This window comes from Aotus nancymaae, unplaced genomic scaffold (genome assembly GCF_030222135.1).
Source record: "Aotus nancymaae isolate 86718 unplaced genomic scaffold, 86718_ANA_hifiasm-v0.15.2.pri h1tg000003l, whole genome shotgun sequence".
In the NCBI taxonomy this organism is placed as follows: Eukaryota; Metazoa; Chordata; class Mammalia; order Primates; family Aotidae; genus Aotus; species Aotus nancymaae.
Genome location: NW_026988414.1, coordinates 1,761,969 through 1,776,321, shown reverse-complemented (window position 1 = coordinate 1,776,321; position 14,353 = coordinate 1,761,969). Strand labels below are relative to the sequence as shown.

General features: G+C 49.4%; 1 protein-coding gene across 1 annotated transcript in view; it reads left to right on the top strand.

Moving 5' to 3' along the window:
* Positions 1-1,127: 1,127 nt before the first annotated feature.
* The window catches only part of HMCN2 (hemicentin 2), a 162,606-nt gene continuing 149,380 nt past the window's right edge, over positions 1,128-14,353 (top strand). The window contains exon 1 of the mRNA XM_064377021.1: positions 1,128-1,380. Within this exon, the coding sequence (XP_064233091.1) occupies positions 1,128-1,380 (253 nt within the window). The remainder of the gene's footprint in view (positions 1,381-14,353) is intronic.

Genomic DNA, 14,353 nt, shown 5'->3' with positions numbered 1-14,353 from the left:
AAGGCCCAGCCATGCCCTCAAGTGGCTCATAGGCCAGCGGGGAGAGAGGCGTGAAACAGGTCCTGAGAACACAGCCTGAGATGAGCAGCCATGCCTGAGCCCATCTGGATCTGCGGCAGCGCTGTGGGGGGCTGGAGGCTGAACCCAGCTCAGGGAAGCACCTCAGGTGGGACACAGCATCCACACAAGCAGCCCATGGGGCTGGGGAGGCGGATGGGCAGGAGGGTAGCCCTTATCTTCTGGAGTCACCAGGTGACTGGTGACAATGTATTTTAACACAAGGGAGGCAGCAGAGCCTGGGCCTTTGGAGTCTTTCTAGATCTGGTCTCTAATCTTGTCTTCATTGCTTGAGAACTGAGTGACCTGGGGCAAATGTCTTCACCTCTCCGAGCCTCAGTTTGCTCATCTGTAAAATGGGTTTAGAGGTCGTGTTTCACCCTAGGGTTGCAGCCAGCCTTCAAGCGAATAACTGAAAATGCTTAGAATGTGATTAATAACAAGACTTCTTGTTGATTATAACAACAGTAATGATTGCAATAACCGGGAAGCAGAGAGCCCACCCAGTAGAAGGAAAAGGCATGGCGGAGTTTGTGTGTGTGTTAGGGGCAGGGGTGGGGGATGTTGTGGCAGCACTGGGTGGAGGGAACTGCAGAAGCCAGGGTCTGCCTTGGCCAGGCAGGGGTTGGGGGAGTTGGGGTTGGAGGCTCGCGTTTCCCCCTCCTTCTCTTCCACCCCTGCAGCGTGGCGTGCCATCAGCGGGAGGCGCAGGTGTCCACTGCATCCTGCATGTCCCCATCCCTCGCCGCCCTGGCCGAGGCCCCAGCTCCCTTCTGCCGTCCGCCCAGCGTCCTCCCCTAACCTCGGATCTGGACGGGAGAACTGTGGGGCTGGGAAAGTTTGAGTCATGGTGGGGGGAGCGGAGGAGGCGGGCCCGTGACCCTGAACGGGGTGGGCTCTAGGACCCGCCTCGGGCTCCCAGCAGGGGGACCCACCGCGTGCTTGCCCCTATCCCTCGCGCACTGGCCCGACAGGAGCGGAGCGAGGCACCGCACCGGCTGCAGCCGCTGTGTGCACGGGGCGACCGTGCTCGCTCCAACCTGCGCCTCTACCGCAGAGCCGCGCTCAGCATGATGCCCGGGGCGCCCCTCCTGAGGCTGCTGGCCGCGGTCTCTGTGGCAGCGGCGGTGGCCGGAGCTCCTGGGACGGCGATGCTCCCCACCACAGGGGACGCCACCCTGGCCTTCGTCTTCGACGTCACTGGCTCCATGTGGGACGACCTGATGCAGGTGATCGACGGCGCCTCGCGCATTCTCGAACGCAGCCTGAGCCGCCGCAGCCAGGCCATCGTCAACTACGCACTGGTGCCCTTCCACGACCCAGGTAGTGCCCCCGCCCGCTGGGCGCCCCCTTCGCGGTGCGCTCACCTGCCCGACCCCCTCAGTTGGCCTGGCCCCGAACGAATCTGCATGTTGTGGGCTGCGCTGCCGCTTGGCGGGCACACCTTCTCGGCACATCTGCGCCGTGGGGACCCTGGGCACCTGGGCACTACTTGCAGCCGTCCCTTCCCTCCCCTGAACATTCCCTCGCCCAGATCGCCCAGGGAACCTGCTCTCCCGGCTCTCCTGCGCCGTGGTGAGACTTCAGCAAGGGACCTCACCTTCCCGCGCCTTGCCATCCCCACCTATGAAATGGTGAGGACGGCCTCCCAGACCTGCTGAGATGTTGAAATGAGGTGTTCCTGTCGAGGACTTGGGACGCCGCGAGCTTTTGCAGGGTTTTCCCTTTGGCTAATTCTTAGAATTCGCTCCCAGCATAGGCTTGGAGACCGGAACAGCTCCCAGAGGCAGGCGTTGGAACGAAATGGGGTCCACCACGGACCCCGCAGTGGGGAGCGGACTCGCCCTTGCTGGTCTTGCCCCCTTGCCTGTCTTTCCTGGGGAAAGAGCAGCGCCCCTCCTGCGCTGGCCCGGTGACCTCCACCTGTTGTGTTCTCGCAGATGCGTCACGCCCTAACTCCTCCTTCCCTGCGGGCTGCACCTCTGCTTCCCCTTTAACCTCTTCTTGCAGCTCCGTGTTAGGGGCGCCCTTGAAAGGTCCCTATTTAACCTCTTCTCGTAGCTCTGTGTTAGGGGCGCCCTTGAAAGGGTCCCTAGGCGGCTCCACTGTGGAGTCCCAGGGGGAGCAGTTGCTGAGTGAGCTGCAGGTTCCCCGCCGCGAGGAGCAGGACTGCTTCCCCCAACTTCTATGTCTTTCTTTCTTTTTTTTTTTTTGAGACAGAATCTGTCACCCAGGCTGGAGTGAAGTGGTGTGATCATGCCTCCCTGCAGCCTCAAACTCCTGGGCTCAGGCGATCCTACTGCCTTAGCCTCCCAAGTAGCTGGGACTACAAGCACACACCACCATGCCTGGCTGATTTTTTAAAATTTGTTGTAGACATGGAGTCTCTCTGTATTGCTCAGGCCAGTCTCAAACTCTTGGCCTCAGTGATCCTCCCACAGCCTCCCAAAGTGTTGGCATTACAGGCATGAGCCACTGCACTCAGCCTCCCCCCGTTTTTTAATGAAAAATTATAAAGTTACAGTAAAATGGGGAGAAACGTACATTGAAGAGCCTCTGCTCACCACCGAGAGCCTCTGAGTCCTATTTTGCTTTATCACATCTCTCCAGCATTCACCCCCCGTCAAGGATAGCTTTATAAAGCAAAAACAAAACAAAACAAAAAACCAAATTCCTTACAAAACTGTACTGCAAAGTGCTCTTGTGCTGAGGAAACAGACAGTGGCCATTGGCTGTGTGAGTTAGCAAGTCCTTTTAGAAGGATTTGCATTTGTTAATCACAATATCATTACAGGTTCTTAGAAAAAGGACAAAACTTTGGCAAGACATCGTTCTCCGTAGGCTTCAGGCTGAGTTTGTGGTCTAGGGGTTTGGAGGCCCCTCTGCTTCCAGGAGTTCTGGGCACCTCATGGCTCTGCAGATCAAAGCTGGGAAGCCAGGGCTCTGGACAAAGATTTCGAGGAACATCAGATGGACAGCTTCTACCCTGCAGTCAGGGGCAGGCAGGTTGTAGGGTTGTGAGGAGCTGGGCTGTGAAGCGTGCTCTGGCACTTGAGCTAGAATGCAGGTCACCCTCCATCTCCCCAGCTCTCTCACCCCCTTTCTGAATTCTTCTGGGGCTTCCAAAGACCTGACGCTGAAGTTGCTTAGAGGCCATCAAATCTACCCCTTTATCTTACAGTTGGAGAAACTGAGGCTCAGGACACTAAGGAGACTTCCCCAAGGCCACCTGCCAGGATGACGTCATTCCTGAATTATAACCCACATTTGTCTCTGAAATGTGTGGCTCCAGTGGCCAGGCAGGATAGCAGCCTTTCGGACGGAGCCAGATGTCATGTCCTGAAGCCCAGACCAGGGCTCCTGAGACTGTCCTTGCCGACCCCTCTGTGGCCACGAGCCTCAGGAAGCCCCGCTCCTACTCCTCCCCTTGCCTGTCCTCTCCAGGCACTGAGCTGATATGCAGCTCTCCAGCTCTCACCAGGCTCAGCCCCTCACTCCATCCTCTATGAAACAAAAAACCAGTCCCCCATCCCGGGTCCCCACATTAGCTTCCGAGTGACACCCCCAGGTTCATACGTTGGGGAGACTTCAGCCTCATGGAGCCGTTGTTCCGTGTAGAGCCTAGGGAGGCTCACAGTGTGAAGGGGACAGGCTTTATTCCCCAGGGCTGGCAGCTCTTCGGGACAGGCCGGGTGGGGAGTAGATGGTGACACGTGGTGGCTCAGGTGTCAACTCCTGGGCATGGGCCAGTAAGCAAGGAAGGAGACTAAGGAAAGACCCTCTGAGGAAGCAGCATGAGTGAATGTTTGAAGAACATGAGTGAATATTTACAGGATTTTGGCCGTTTGCCTGGCAAATGCCAGGTGCTGGGGACACAGCAGGACAGAGGACTCCCTGGGGCATGTGGAGCTGGCTGGGTAAGGACCGGGGGGTGGACAGGAGGGCTGATGTGGAGGGACAGGTATGTGTGGAGCTGCGTGTGCATTGCAGGAATGGAGCGGGAAAGTGGGGAGGGGCAAGATTGGACGCAGCCGTGACCGCAGGTCTGATGTCTTAGCGGACTTGGGTTTCTTTTTCCTTCTATGGGCTGTGAACAGCCACCAAGGGCTTCTGAGCAGCAGTTTGGAGCTGTGATTTAGGCCTGGCTGTGCCTTTTGAATCTGCAAATAGAATCCCCATTGGTGGAAGAGGAGCGTGAGAAATAGGGGTTGTAGCTGTCTTTTCCAGCCCCAGAGCTGCACACTGGGAGGGTTTTCTTAAAGGAAGCCCCTCTCCTAAACCCCAGGAGGCGGCGCAGGGCAAACAGCGGTGGTTCTGGACTGTATGTGCTTGGAGACAGACTAAGATCTGTGCTTTGGAAATATTTTTTACAGTTTCTAAATTAAAAAGTTGTATGTTCCCAAAGCGGAAAAGTTAGAAATGTGCTAATCGTTTCAAAAGAGTCCTGGTTCCTTTTTTTTTTTTTTTTTTTAATGGTAGTAGAAATCAAGATCTGGTGCTAAAATTTAGGTTGTTTTCAGTTTTTCTCTATTAAAATGTCACTAAAACATTCTCTTGATAAAAGCTTTGCATCTTTCATTGGTTTTTATGTAGGCTTAAGTTCCTCGAAGTGGAATTCCTAGGCCATTTTTAACACACCGAGTGGGTGGATGACTCTTCAAGTTGTTTTCTAGAATGTTTCAGGAGATGGAACTTCCACCAGAAGCATTTTAGGGGCCCGTTTCAGTGCAGCCATGCCCAACACTGGAAATTAATATAGAAACATTTCTTTTCTAATTCAAAAATGGAGAGTGATATCTTCTTGTTTCGATTGCCAGTGAGGTTCAATGTGTCTTTCAAGTGTTCACTGGATATTTTTGGTGTGAATTTCTTCTTTTGTAAACTGTCAGTTTCTTTGCACATTTTTCTTTTTCTTTTTGAGACAGAGTCTCACTGTGTCACCAGGCTGGAGTGCAGCGGCTCAGTCTCGGCTTACTGCATCCTCTGCCTCCTGAGTTCAAGCAATTCTCCTGCCTCAGCCCCCCAAGTAGCTGGGACTACAGGCACGCACCACCACGCCCAGCTAATTTTTGTATTTTTAGTTGAGACAGGGTTTCACCATGTTGGCCAGGATGGTCTCAATCTCTTGACCTTGTGATCCACCTGCCTCGGCCTCCCAAAGTGCTGGGATTACAGGTGTGTGCCACCACGCCCGGCCCTCTTTGCACATTTTTCACTTGAAGTTTTAGTGGTTTTATTTTTAGTTGGAATGAGGACTTTTTGCTGATGATATTAACTTTTTTTTCTTTTTTTTTTTTGAGACGGAGTCTCACTCTGTTGCCCAGGCTGGAGTGCAGTGGCGTAATCTTGGCTCACTGCAACCTCCACCTCCTGCATTCAAGTGATTCTCCTGCCTCAGCCTCCTGAGTAGCTGGGATTATAGGCTCACACCACCACGCCCTGCTAATTTTTCTATTTTTAGTAGAGACGTGGTTTCACCATGTTGGTCAGGCTGGTCTCGAACTCCTGACCTCGTGATCTGCCCACCTCAGCCTCCTAAAGTGCTGGGATTACAGGCGTGAACTACCACGCCTGGCCTTAACAGTATTTTTATTTTTTTAATGTGGTTAGTATTTTTCCTGGTTGCTTGTCTTTTAGTATTTGTAATTCTTGATGTTCTAAGTTTTACATGTTTATGTAGAGAAATCTATTTTTTCCTTTGTGATTTCTTAGGTGCTTATAAAGGTTTTTTTTTTTCCTATCACAAAACCGGTTAGGTAGATGTTCTAGGGTTTGTGTATGTGTGTATTTTGTTTTATTTTCCTCTCTTTACATTTAATTGTTTAATTTGGAATTGAAAAAATTGGTAGGCTGGGCTCAGTGGTTCACACTTGTAATTCTAGTGCTTTTGGAGCTGAGGTGTCCTTGAACCCAGGAGTTCAAGGTTGCAGGGAGCTATGATTGTGCCACTGCCCTCCAGTCTGGGCGATAGAGCAAGACCCTGTCTCAGAAAGAAAACATTGACAACAAAAAGAAAAATAGAAAATCTCAATAAAGTGTGGACTTTGGTTAATCATAATGTATCAATATTTGTTTTATTAGTTGTGATAAATGTCGAATAGATATGTAAGATGTTAGTAACATCAGCCTCCCGAGTAGCTGGGACTACAGGAGCGCACCACCACACCTGGCTAATTTTTTGTAGAGATAGGGGCTGGTGTCAAACGCTTGGCCTCAAGTGGTCTTCCTGCCTCCGCCTCCCAAAGCATGGGGATTACATACACGAGCCATGGCGCCCGGCCTTCCTTGGTTTCTCTTTAGTGCCCTTTTTCCGCTCCGGGATCCCATCCAGGATACGTTAATTGTGTCTCCTTCAGCAACTCAGGTTGTGAGTTTCTCAGGTTTACTTTCATTTCAATGACCTTGACAGTTTGGAGGAATACTGGTCAGCCATTTTCCCTCAATCATTATTTGTCTAATGTTTTTCTCAAGTTAGACTGGGTCATGTTTTGGGGAGGAAGACCCGGTGTTAAAATACCGTTCTTATCATCTCATATCAAGAGAACTCTGTCACTGTTGATGTCAAGCTTGATTGCCTGACTCGGGTAGTATTTTTCAGATTTCTCTACCATGGAGTTACTCTTTTTTCCCTTCTCTCTTTCCATACTGTACTCTCTGGAAGAAAGTCACTCACTATGTGTAGCCCACATTTAAAAAGGGGGAGCTATGCTCCACGCCCTTGGGGGTAGAGTATCTATGTGGGATTATTTGGAATTGTTCTGCATGAGAGTTGTCTCTTCTGCTCCATTTATTAATTAACTCAATTACTTATCTACGTCAGCATGGAATCATGGCTAGCTATTTTGTACTTTAAATTATGATCCTAAACTACTTTATTTCACTCCTCAAATGTTGCTGGCTGTGGTCATTGGGAGCTCATTCAGTTGGCTTCTGTGTTCCTAGGACACCCCCCATTGTTGTGTATGCGGGGTGTTTTTAAAGCACATTCCTACTTTCTGGCGCTGGTAGAGGCTCCGGGTTCATCTTCTGTAATTCCTGCCTCAGTCCTTGAATTTGCTGTTTCCCTCCAAGGAGCCCTGGTTCCTGTGATTGGAAACCAGGACATCCGTGCCAAGTGCGTTTATTGGCACTGAGGTGCCATTACTTCTAAAACCTCCCTTAGCTGACAGGGCAAGGAGATGTATGTTGTATATATAACCTGTGTATGTACTTGTATCTATAAATACTTTTATATGTAATTATCTGTGTCTATATTAAGCTAAACATGAGTTCATGCTGATATCTCTAACTCCAATTTATATTAGATATAGGATTAGATGTATTAGGTATATGGGTATTCAAACCTCTTCCCGTTCCTTATCTGTAACCTCCACATATAACAGTGACAAACCTTCCTCCTGTCATCCACCATCCCTTTTCTTTGCTGTTTAGTTCCAGTATACATTGACAGTGGCTTCAGACTTCTTGGGCAGGACCCCATGGGAAACAGCTTTACTAACTAGAACACAGTTTGCTTTTAATCTTATAGACTGCACTCACGTCCAAAGTTACTTATGCCAACACCTTCTTCAGCTGCTGCTGCTTTTTAAATTATTTATTTATTTATTTGTATTTTTTGAGGTGGAGTGTCACTCTGTCACCCAGGCTGGAGTGCAGTAGTGTAATCTTGGCTCACTGTAACCTCCACCTCCTGCGTTTAAGGAATTCTCCTGCCTCAGCCTCCCCAGTAGCTGGGATTACAGGCGTGTGCCACCATGCACAGCTAATTTTTGTATTTTTAGCAGAGATGGGGTTTCACCATGTTGGCCAGGCTGGTCTTGAACTACTGACCTCAAATAATCCTCCCGCCTCAGCCTCCCAAAGTCTTGGGATTACAGGCATGAGCCACCATGCCTGGCCTCTTCTTCTTCTTCTTCTTTTTTTTTTTTTAACTTTGAGACAGGGTCTGATTCTGTTGCCCAGGCTGGAGGGCAGTGGCACAATCATGGCTCACTGCAGCCTCAACCTCCCAAAACTCTGGTGATTCTCCCATTTCAGCCCCAGAGTAGCTGGGACCACAGGCACATGCCACCACGCCCGGCTAATTTGTGTGTGTGTTTGTGTGTGTGTGTGTGTGTGTGTGTGTATTTGGTATTGACAGGGTCTTGCCATGTTGCCCAGGTTGGTCTTGAACTTCTGGGCTCAAGCGGTCCACCCACCTTGGCCTTCCAAAGTGCTGGGATTACAGACCTGAGCATCTTCTTTTTACTCCTATTCTTGCTTTGCAAAATCTTCTTGAGAATTTTTTCTTTAGATAACATATAGAAAAATTTGTCAACTTCCAAACAATTTTTTCTACTGTGACTTTTCTTGGAATTGTGTTAAATCTTAATTTTGGGGAAGAGTTATCATTTTAAAAAAACGCCATCATTCTCATGCCCTTCTGTTCACATTTATTTCTTTTAGTAAAGATCATAGTGTTTTTTTTTTTTTTTTTTTGGTAAAGATTCAGTTTTTTTAGGTTCCACCCATTTTTTTTTTAAGATTATTTTAAAATATTTTGGTTTTTGTTACTATTTTGCCGAGAATTTTTTTCCATTACATTTTTTACAAATGAGTATTGCTAGTATGTTGGAAAGCAGTTCATTTCATATATTAATTTTCTTTCCAGCTTCTTTTACTGAAGTTGTTTGTTTTAACTAGTTCTAATTTTTTTGGTAATGTCTTGAGTTTTCTAGGTTGACAGACACAGCTTGTCCAAATTATAACACTGTTGCTTCTTTTCCAATCAAATATTTCACATATTTTAAGTGTCTTTTATTATTTATCAGTAAAAACTGTCAGAACAGTGCTAAATAATGGTGATGGCTGCGCTTATCTTGTCTTGCTTTTTTTTTGAGACAGTCTCTGTCACCCAGGCTGGAATGCAGTGGTGCGATCTCAGCTCACACAACCTCTGCCCCTTAGGCTCAAGCGATTCTCTTGCCTTAACCTCCCGACTGCAGGCGTGTGCCACCATGCCCAGCTAATTTTCATATTTTTAGTAGAGACAAGGTTTCACCATGTTGGCCAGGCTGGTCTCGAACTCCTGACCTCAGGTGATCTACCTGCCTCGGCCTCCCAAAGTGCTGGGATTACAGGCGTGAGCCACCGCGCCCGGACTTCTTGTCTTGCTTTTAATTTTACACCACTCATTGTATAATATTGATACTTGGTTTGAGTTTTGCCATTAAGTAAAAGAAGATGCTTTCATTCCCAATTTTACTAAAAGAAAATTAACTCAAAAAACAAGAAAAAGCAAAAACAAAACAAAAAATTCAAACAGGCATGGGCGCTGAATTTTAGCAAGTGATTTTCTGCTTTATTGCAATGTTTATAAGATCATTTTGTTGACCTATTAATGTGATGCATTATTATTTTTTTTTTGAGAGATGGAGTCTCACTCTGTCACCCAGGCTGGAGTGCCGTGGTGCCGTCTTGATTGACCGCAGCCTCCACCTCCTAGGTTCTAGTGATTCTCCTGTCTCAACTTCCCAAGTAGCTAGGACTATAGATATGCTCCACCACCCCAGCTAATTTTTGTATTTCTTTTAGTAGAGATGGGGTTTCACTAGATGTTGGCTAGGCTGGTCTCGAACTCCTGACCTCAGGTGATCTGCCCACCTTGGCCTCCCAAAGTACTGGGATTACAGCCGTGAGCCACCGTGCCCGGCCAATGTGTTAATTTTAAACTATTTTTGCGTTTCTTGCTTAAGTCTTGCTTGGTCGTGGTGGATTATTCTTAAACATGCACCTGGATGACAGTTTCCAGTATTTTGTTTAGGTGTTTTGCCTTCCATTTCATGTGTGTGATCCGTAAGTGGTATTTTTCCTTTGTATTTTTTGTCAAGTTTTACCATCAGGGTTTAGCTTTTTCGGTTAATAATCCACTCCCTTCAAGAATTGCAAAATTAATACATGCTTGTAAAAGATTCTAATACTACTCTCAAGAGGTGCAAACACTTTTAATATTCTGGTGTCCTCCCAGATCTAGTGTGCATGCATGTGTATGCATTCATTCGTGTACATAAACACACCTACTTAAAAAATTATAGTATGTAAAGTGTTTTACAACTTGCTTTCTTCCCCCCATATCGTATGGCATGGATACCTCTTCCTGTCAGGAAACACAGATCCTTCCCATTTTTTTTAAATGACTCCCTAAGAAGCCATTGGAGGAATTATCTTAATTTACCCACCCATCCCCCTACAGTGGAGAATAGGCTGCTTTCAGTTTCTTCACAATTAACACACACATATTTGCAAACATATCTATAGAATAGATTCCCAGAAATAAAATTGCTTTGTTAAAACATAGGAGCTTTTTCCATTTCGATAGACACCATCCAACTACCCTCAAACACACTGTGCCATTTTCCCCCCGGGCCCACGGAAGATGAGACTGCGTTTCCCCACACCCCTGCCGGGACATCACTCTGCCTTTTTTTTCCCGTTTGTTTTTGCTACTTTGCTAGGTGGGAAATGATGTCCTGCCTTAATCTGCATGTGTGGATTATTGGTGACCTTATAGTCTTCTGGAGTTTCTCCCTGGGTGTCTCGGGCTCCTGGTGCTCCATCATCTTTCCCAAGGGAAGAGACGGCTTTTGCCAGGCCGGTCAGAGGTGAGGATGCCGGCGGGCAGAGCAGCTGTGTGGGGGCCACATACTTGCCTGGGAGCTGGAGTGGCTTGACTCTGGCTGTGTGTTCCTGGTTGTGTGTGTGTGCGTGTGATTTTTATTGTCACCCTGAGCGACATTGCTATTTTTATTTATTGATTTATTTTTGAGATGGAATCTTGCTCTGTCCCCCAGGCTGGAGTGCAGTGACACGGTCTCACCTCATTGCAACCTAGGTTCAAGGGGTCCTCCTGCCTCAGCCTCCCGAGTAGCTGGGATTACAGGCGCCCGCCACCACACCCAGCTAATTTTTGTGTTTTTAGTAGAGATGGGGTTTCACCACGTTGGCCAGGCTGGTCGTGAACTCCTGACCTCAGTGATCTGCCCGCCTCAGCCTCCCAAAGTGCTGGCATTACAGGCGTGAGCCACCATGCCTGGCTGTGACATTGCAATTAACCAGCCTCACCTCATGAAGTAGAAACGATCAGTCTTTGTTCTGAGGGGAAAAGTCACTCTCTTAACTTGGCCCCAGGGATGTCTCTCCTTGGAGGTCTGGAGGTCTGAGCAGCCTGTGGGCTGTGAGCTAGACTAGGCACGTCCCTGTCACTCCAAGGGCGCCTGATGGTTGGCCAGGAGCGGCCTGGCTGGGCCAGATAACACGTTGTCAAAGGGCTTTCCAGGCGAGGATCTGTGCAGGAGAGGGGTACTAGAGAGAGATGACCAGGGTCCTTGCAGGAGGAGGACCAGATGGTGAGGAAGCCATGGATCTCAGGGCAGGAGGTCCTTAGAGGGGCAGAGGTGGGTGGGTGTGTCAGGTCAGCCTGTACAGCCTGAGCTGGTCTGATTCCCGGGGATCCCGATATACCCATTAATCACTTACTCCATCTTCAATTCTCAAGGGGTCCCTGGGGACCAGGCAGGGTACTGGCTTGCCTGGCACCTGCAGTCCAGCCAGAAAGGCCCATGGCAAATAGCCAAGTTCCTAGGCCTCTCATCACAGCTGTGGCTGCTCCCGCAATGACATTCCTGAGTGAGTGACATTGACCTGAGTTGGAAAAAAGCTGAGTGGGTAGGGGAGAGTCAGAGCAGGACTGGGAACAGCACTTCAGGCAGAGGGAACAGCAGAAGCAATGGCTGTGAGGGTGGCAGGAATATCTCCTTGATTGCACATTAGTGGGTGGAGCTGTCAGGGACAGGCAGGGCGGAGGTGGGCTCCACCACTGGGTGTTCAGGGAGAGGCCCTGGGGGGGAGACCCCAAGGAGAGTTGTTTTCCGGACTCCTGAAAGCAACTGGACACTGAAGCGGAGGCAGAGAAAGGTTCTGGAGCCATTTTGGCTCTTTGGGCAAAATCACCTGCCCAGTTGGCTCCTGTGCCATTGTGTCTGTCCCTCGAGGATGCCTTCAAGGGAACCATGTTTGCCCAGACGGGCTTAGGGGCTGTCAGAATTCTAGCAGGTTTGCCATCACTTTCTCCAGCCCCTTCCCTTTAGAGATGGGATAGCTGAGTCTTGGGGAGGGGAGGCGGTGTGACGATGGTGGCAGCTGAGTGCGGGACCTGCCTGGGGTCACTGCAGCTGGAGGAGGGGGATGTGTGGACCCAGGGCTCACTCTAAAATTGCAGCCCCACTTGGAGAGAGAAGCAGGGGGCAAGGCAGGCCCCAGGAAGAGGCCTTGGCCTGAGATATTTCTGAAACTGATTTCTGAGTGCCTGACTACAGTCTTGACTGTGTCCACTGGGACACATGAAGCTGGGTGAGGGGCTGGGCCTTTCCACCCGTGTGTGCTCCTCACATGTTTGAGACAGTTTGTGGGGCTTGCCACACCCTCCACTTGCCCAGTGGAAAAAACCCCGTCTGTGGAGTGGTGGTTCAGGCCAGGCTTCTGGGGCTCACATGCTGGAGGGTGGCTTGCGTGGAGCTAAGGTCACAGGTTTAATCATCCCTGCAGCTGGCGGGCCTGCTCAGAGGGACTGCACGCCACATCTGCCCAGCGGTTTGGCAAGTGCCCACCCTCAGTCACGAACCTCCCTCCCTCTGCAGGCGCAGGACAAGAGTCTGGGGAATGAGTTCTGAGTGTCTACAGCTTCACGGGTGGTTGACAGCTTGGGTCTGGGGTCAGACTGACCTAGATCGGACTCTCATTTCTGCTGCTTCCTAGTTGTAATTCCTCCGGCAGGTCACTTTACCTCTGTGGGCCTCCATTTTCTCAGCTATAAAATGGGGATAATAAATAATAGACCTCATAGGTGGTTGTAAGGCTTTTATGAGCAAATGCGCGTCAAATGCTTAGAACAAAACTTGGTGCTTAGTAAACATCAAAACGATGGTAACATCACCATCCTTATCAGCACCACCGTCATTGTCTTTGGAGGTAGTATAGTGAGTGGCAGAGGGAACAGGCATTGGAATGAAACATTTGTGGATTTGGACATTGTGCTAGGTTGAAAAACGTCCTTCCAAAATTCATGTCCTTCCTGGGACTGCAGAATGAGACCCTATTTTCAAATAGGGTCATCTCAGATGTAATTCACTAAGCCACGATGAGGTCATACTGCAGTAGAGTGGGCCCATAATCCAATATGAATGATGTCCTTATAAGAAGCAGAGCAGAGACACAGACACCCAGGGAGAAAGGCGGCCCCGCGATGATGGAGGCAGAGATCAGAGGGAAGCGTCTACAAGCCGAGGAGCAGCCAGGGCTGCTGGCATAGCATACGCCGAGAGAGACTCAGAGCTCGTTCTTCCTCACAGCCTTCATAGCAGGCGCGGCAGTGCTGACCCCTGGATTTTGGACTTTTAGACTCTAGAACTGCAAGAGAAGAAATTTGTGTTGTGAAGCCACCCCCCACCCCCCAGTTTGTGGCACTTGGTGACAGCAGCCCCAGGAAGCCAGTATAGACATTAACTAGCATTTACTAGCTGTTTATCACCAAGGGCGTTGCTTCTCTAAGTTGGCATCTTCTGTTGTATCAGGGAGACATTAATAGGACTGAGCTAAAGCCTGTAAAATAAGAAGTGCTCAATGCATAGAAGCAGCTGTTACCACCAGCACCACCAGCATCAGTATCATCATCAATATCATCAACATGATCATCATCAACCTAATTGTCATCAATATCATTTTTATTGTCATCAGCATCGACATCATCTTCAGCAGCAGCAGAAATAGCATCAGCTTGGTGCTAGGAAGGACAGTGTGTTAGGACCTAAGGTGGTTGGGACATTTTGTCCAGGGCCAGCCCTGCCTGGATAGGGTGAGAGAGTGAGATAGAAAGGGACTCAGCTGACTCCTCTCATGGGTGAGCTCCCATGGGGACAAGCCAAATGTCCTGCCCCGTTCTGTCCTGATGCCTCACTCTCCATCCTGCTGGAAGATGGGCCTTGAAATGCCACCCTTGCTGACAGCCCTCTGTCATGGGGAAGCTTCAGGATGGTGATCGATAATGGTGCAGCAGTCCCAGGAATGACAAATGAAGCCAGGAGCCAGCCTGAATTAATGGTAAGAAGGCACCCATCTCTGTCTCGCTGCCTGGAGCTGCAGGTTGGTGGGTGGCAGGTAGGCAGCAGGGACGACGGGTGGGGAGTACACCTCTGCATCCCCATCCCCTTCTTGGTATCTTGGAAGCTGGCCCTGCCCTGGGAATGATGGGAATGGTTGGCAG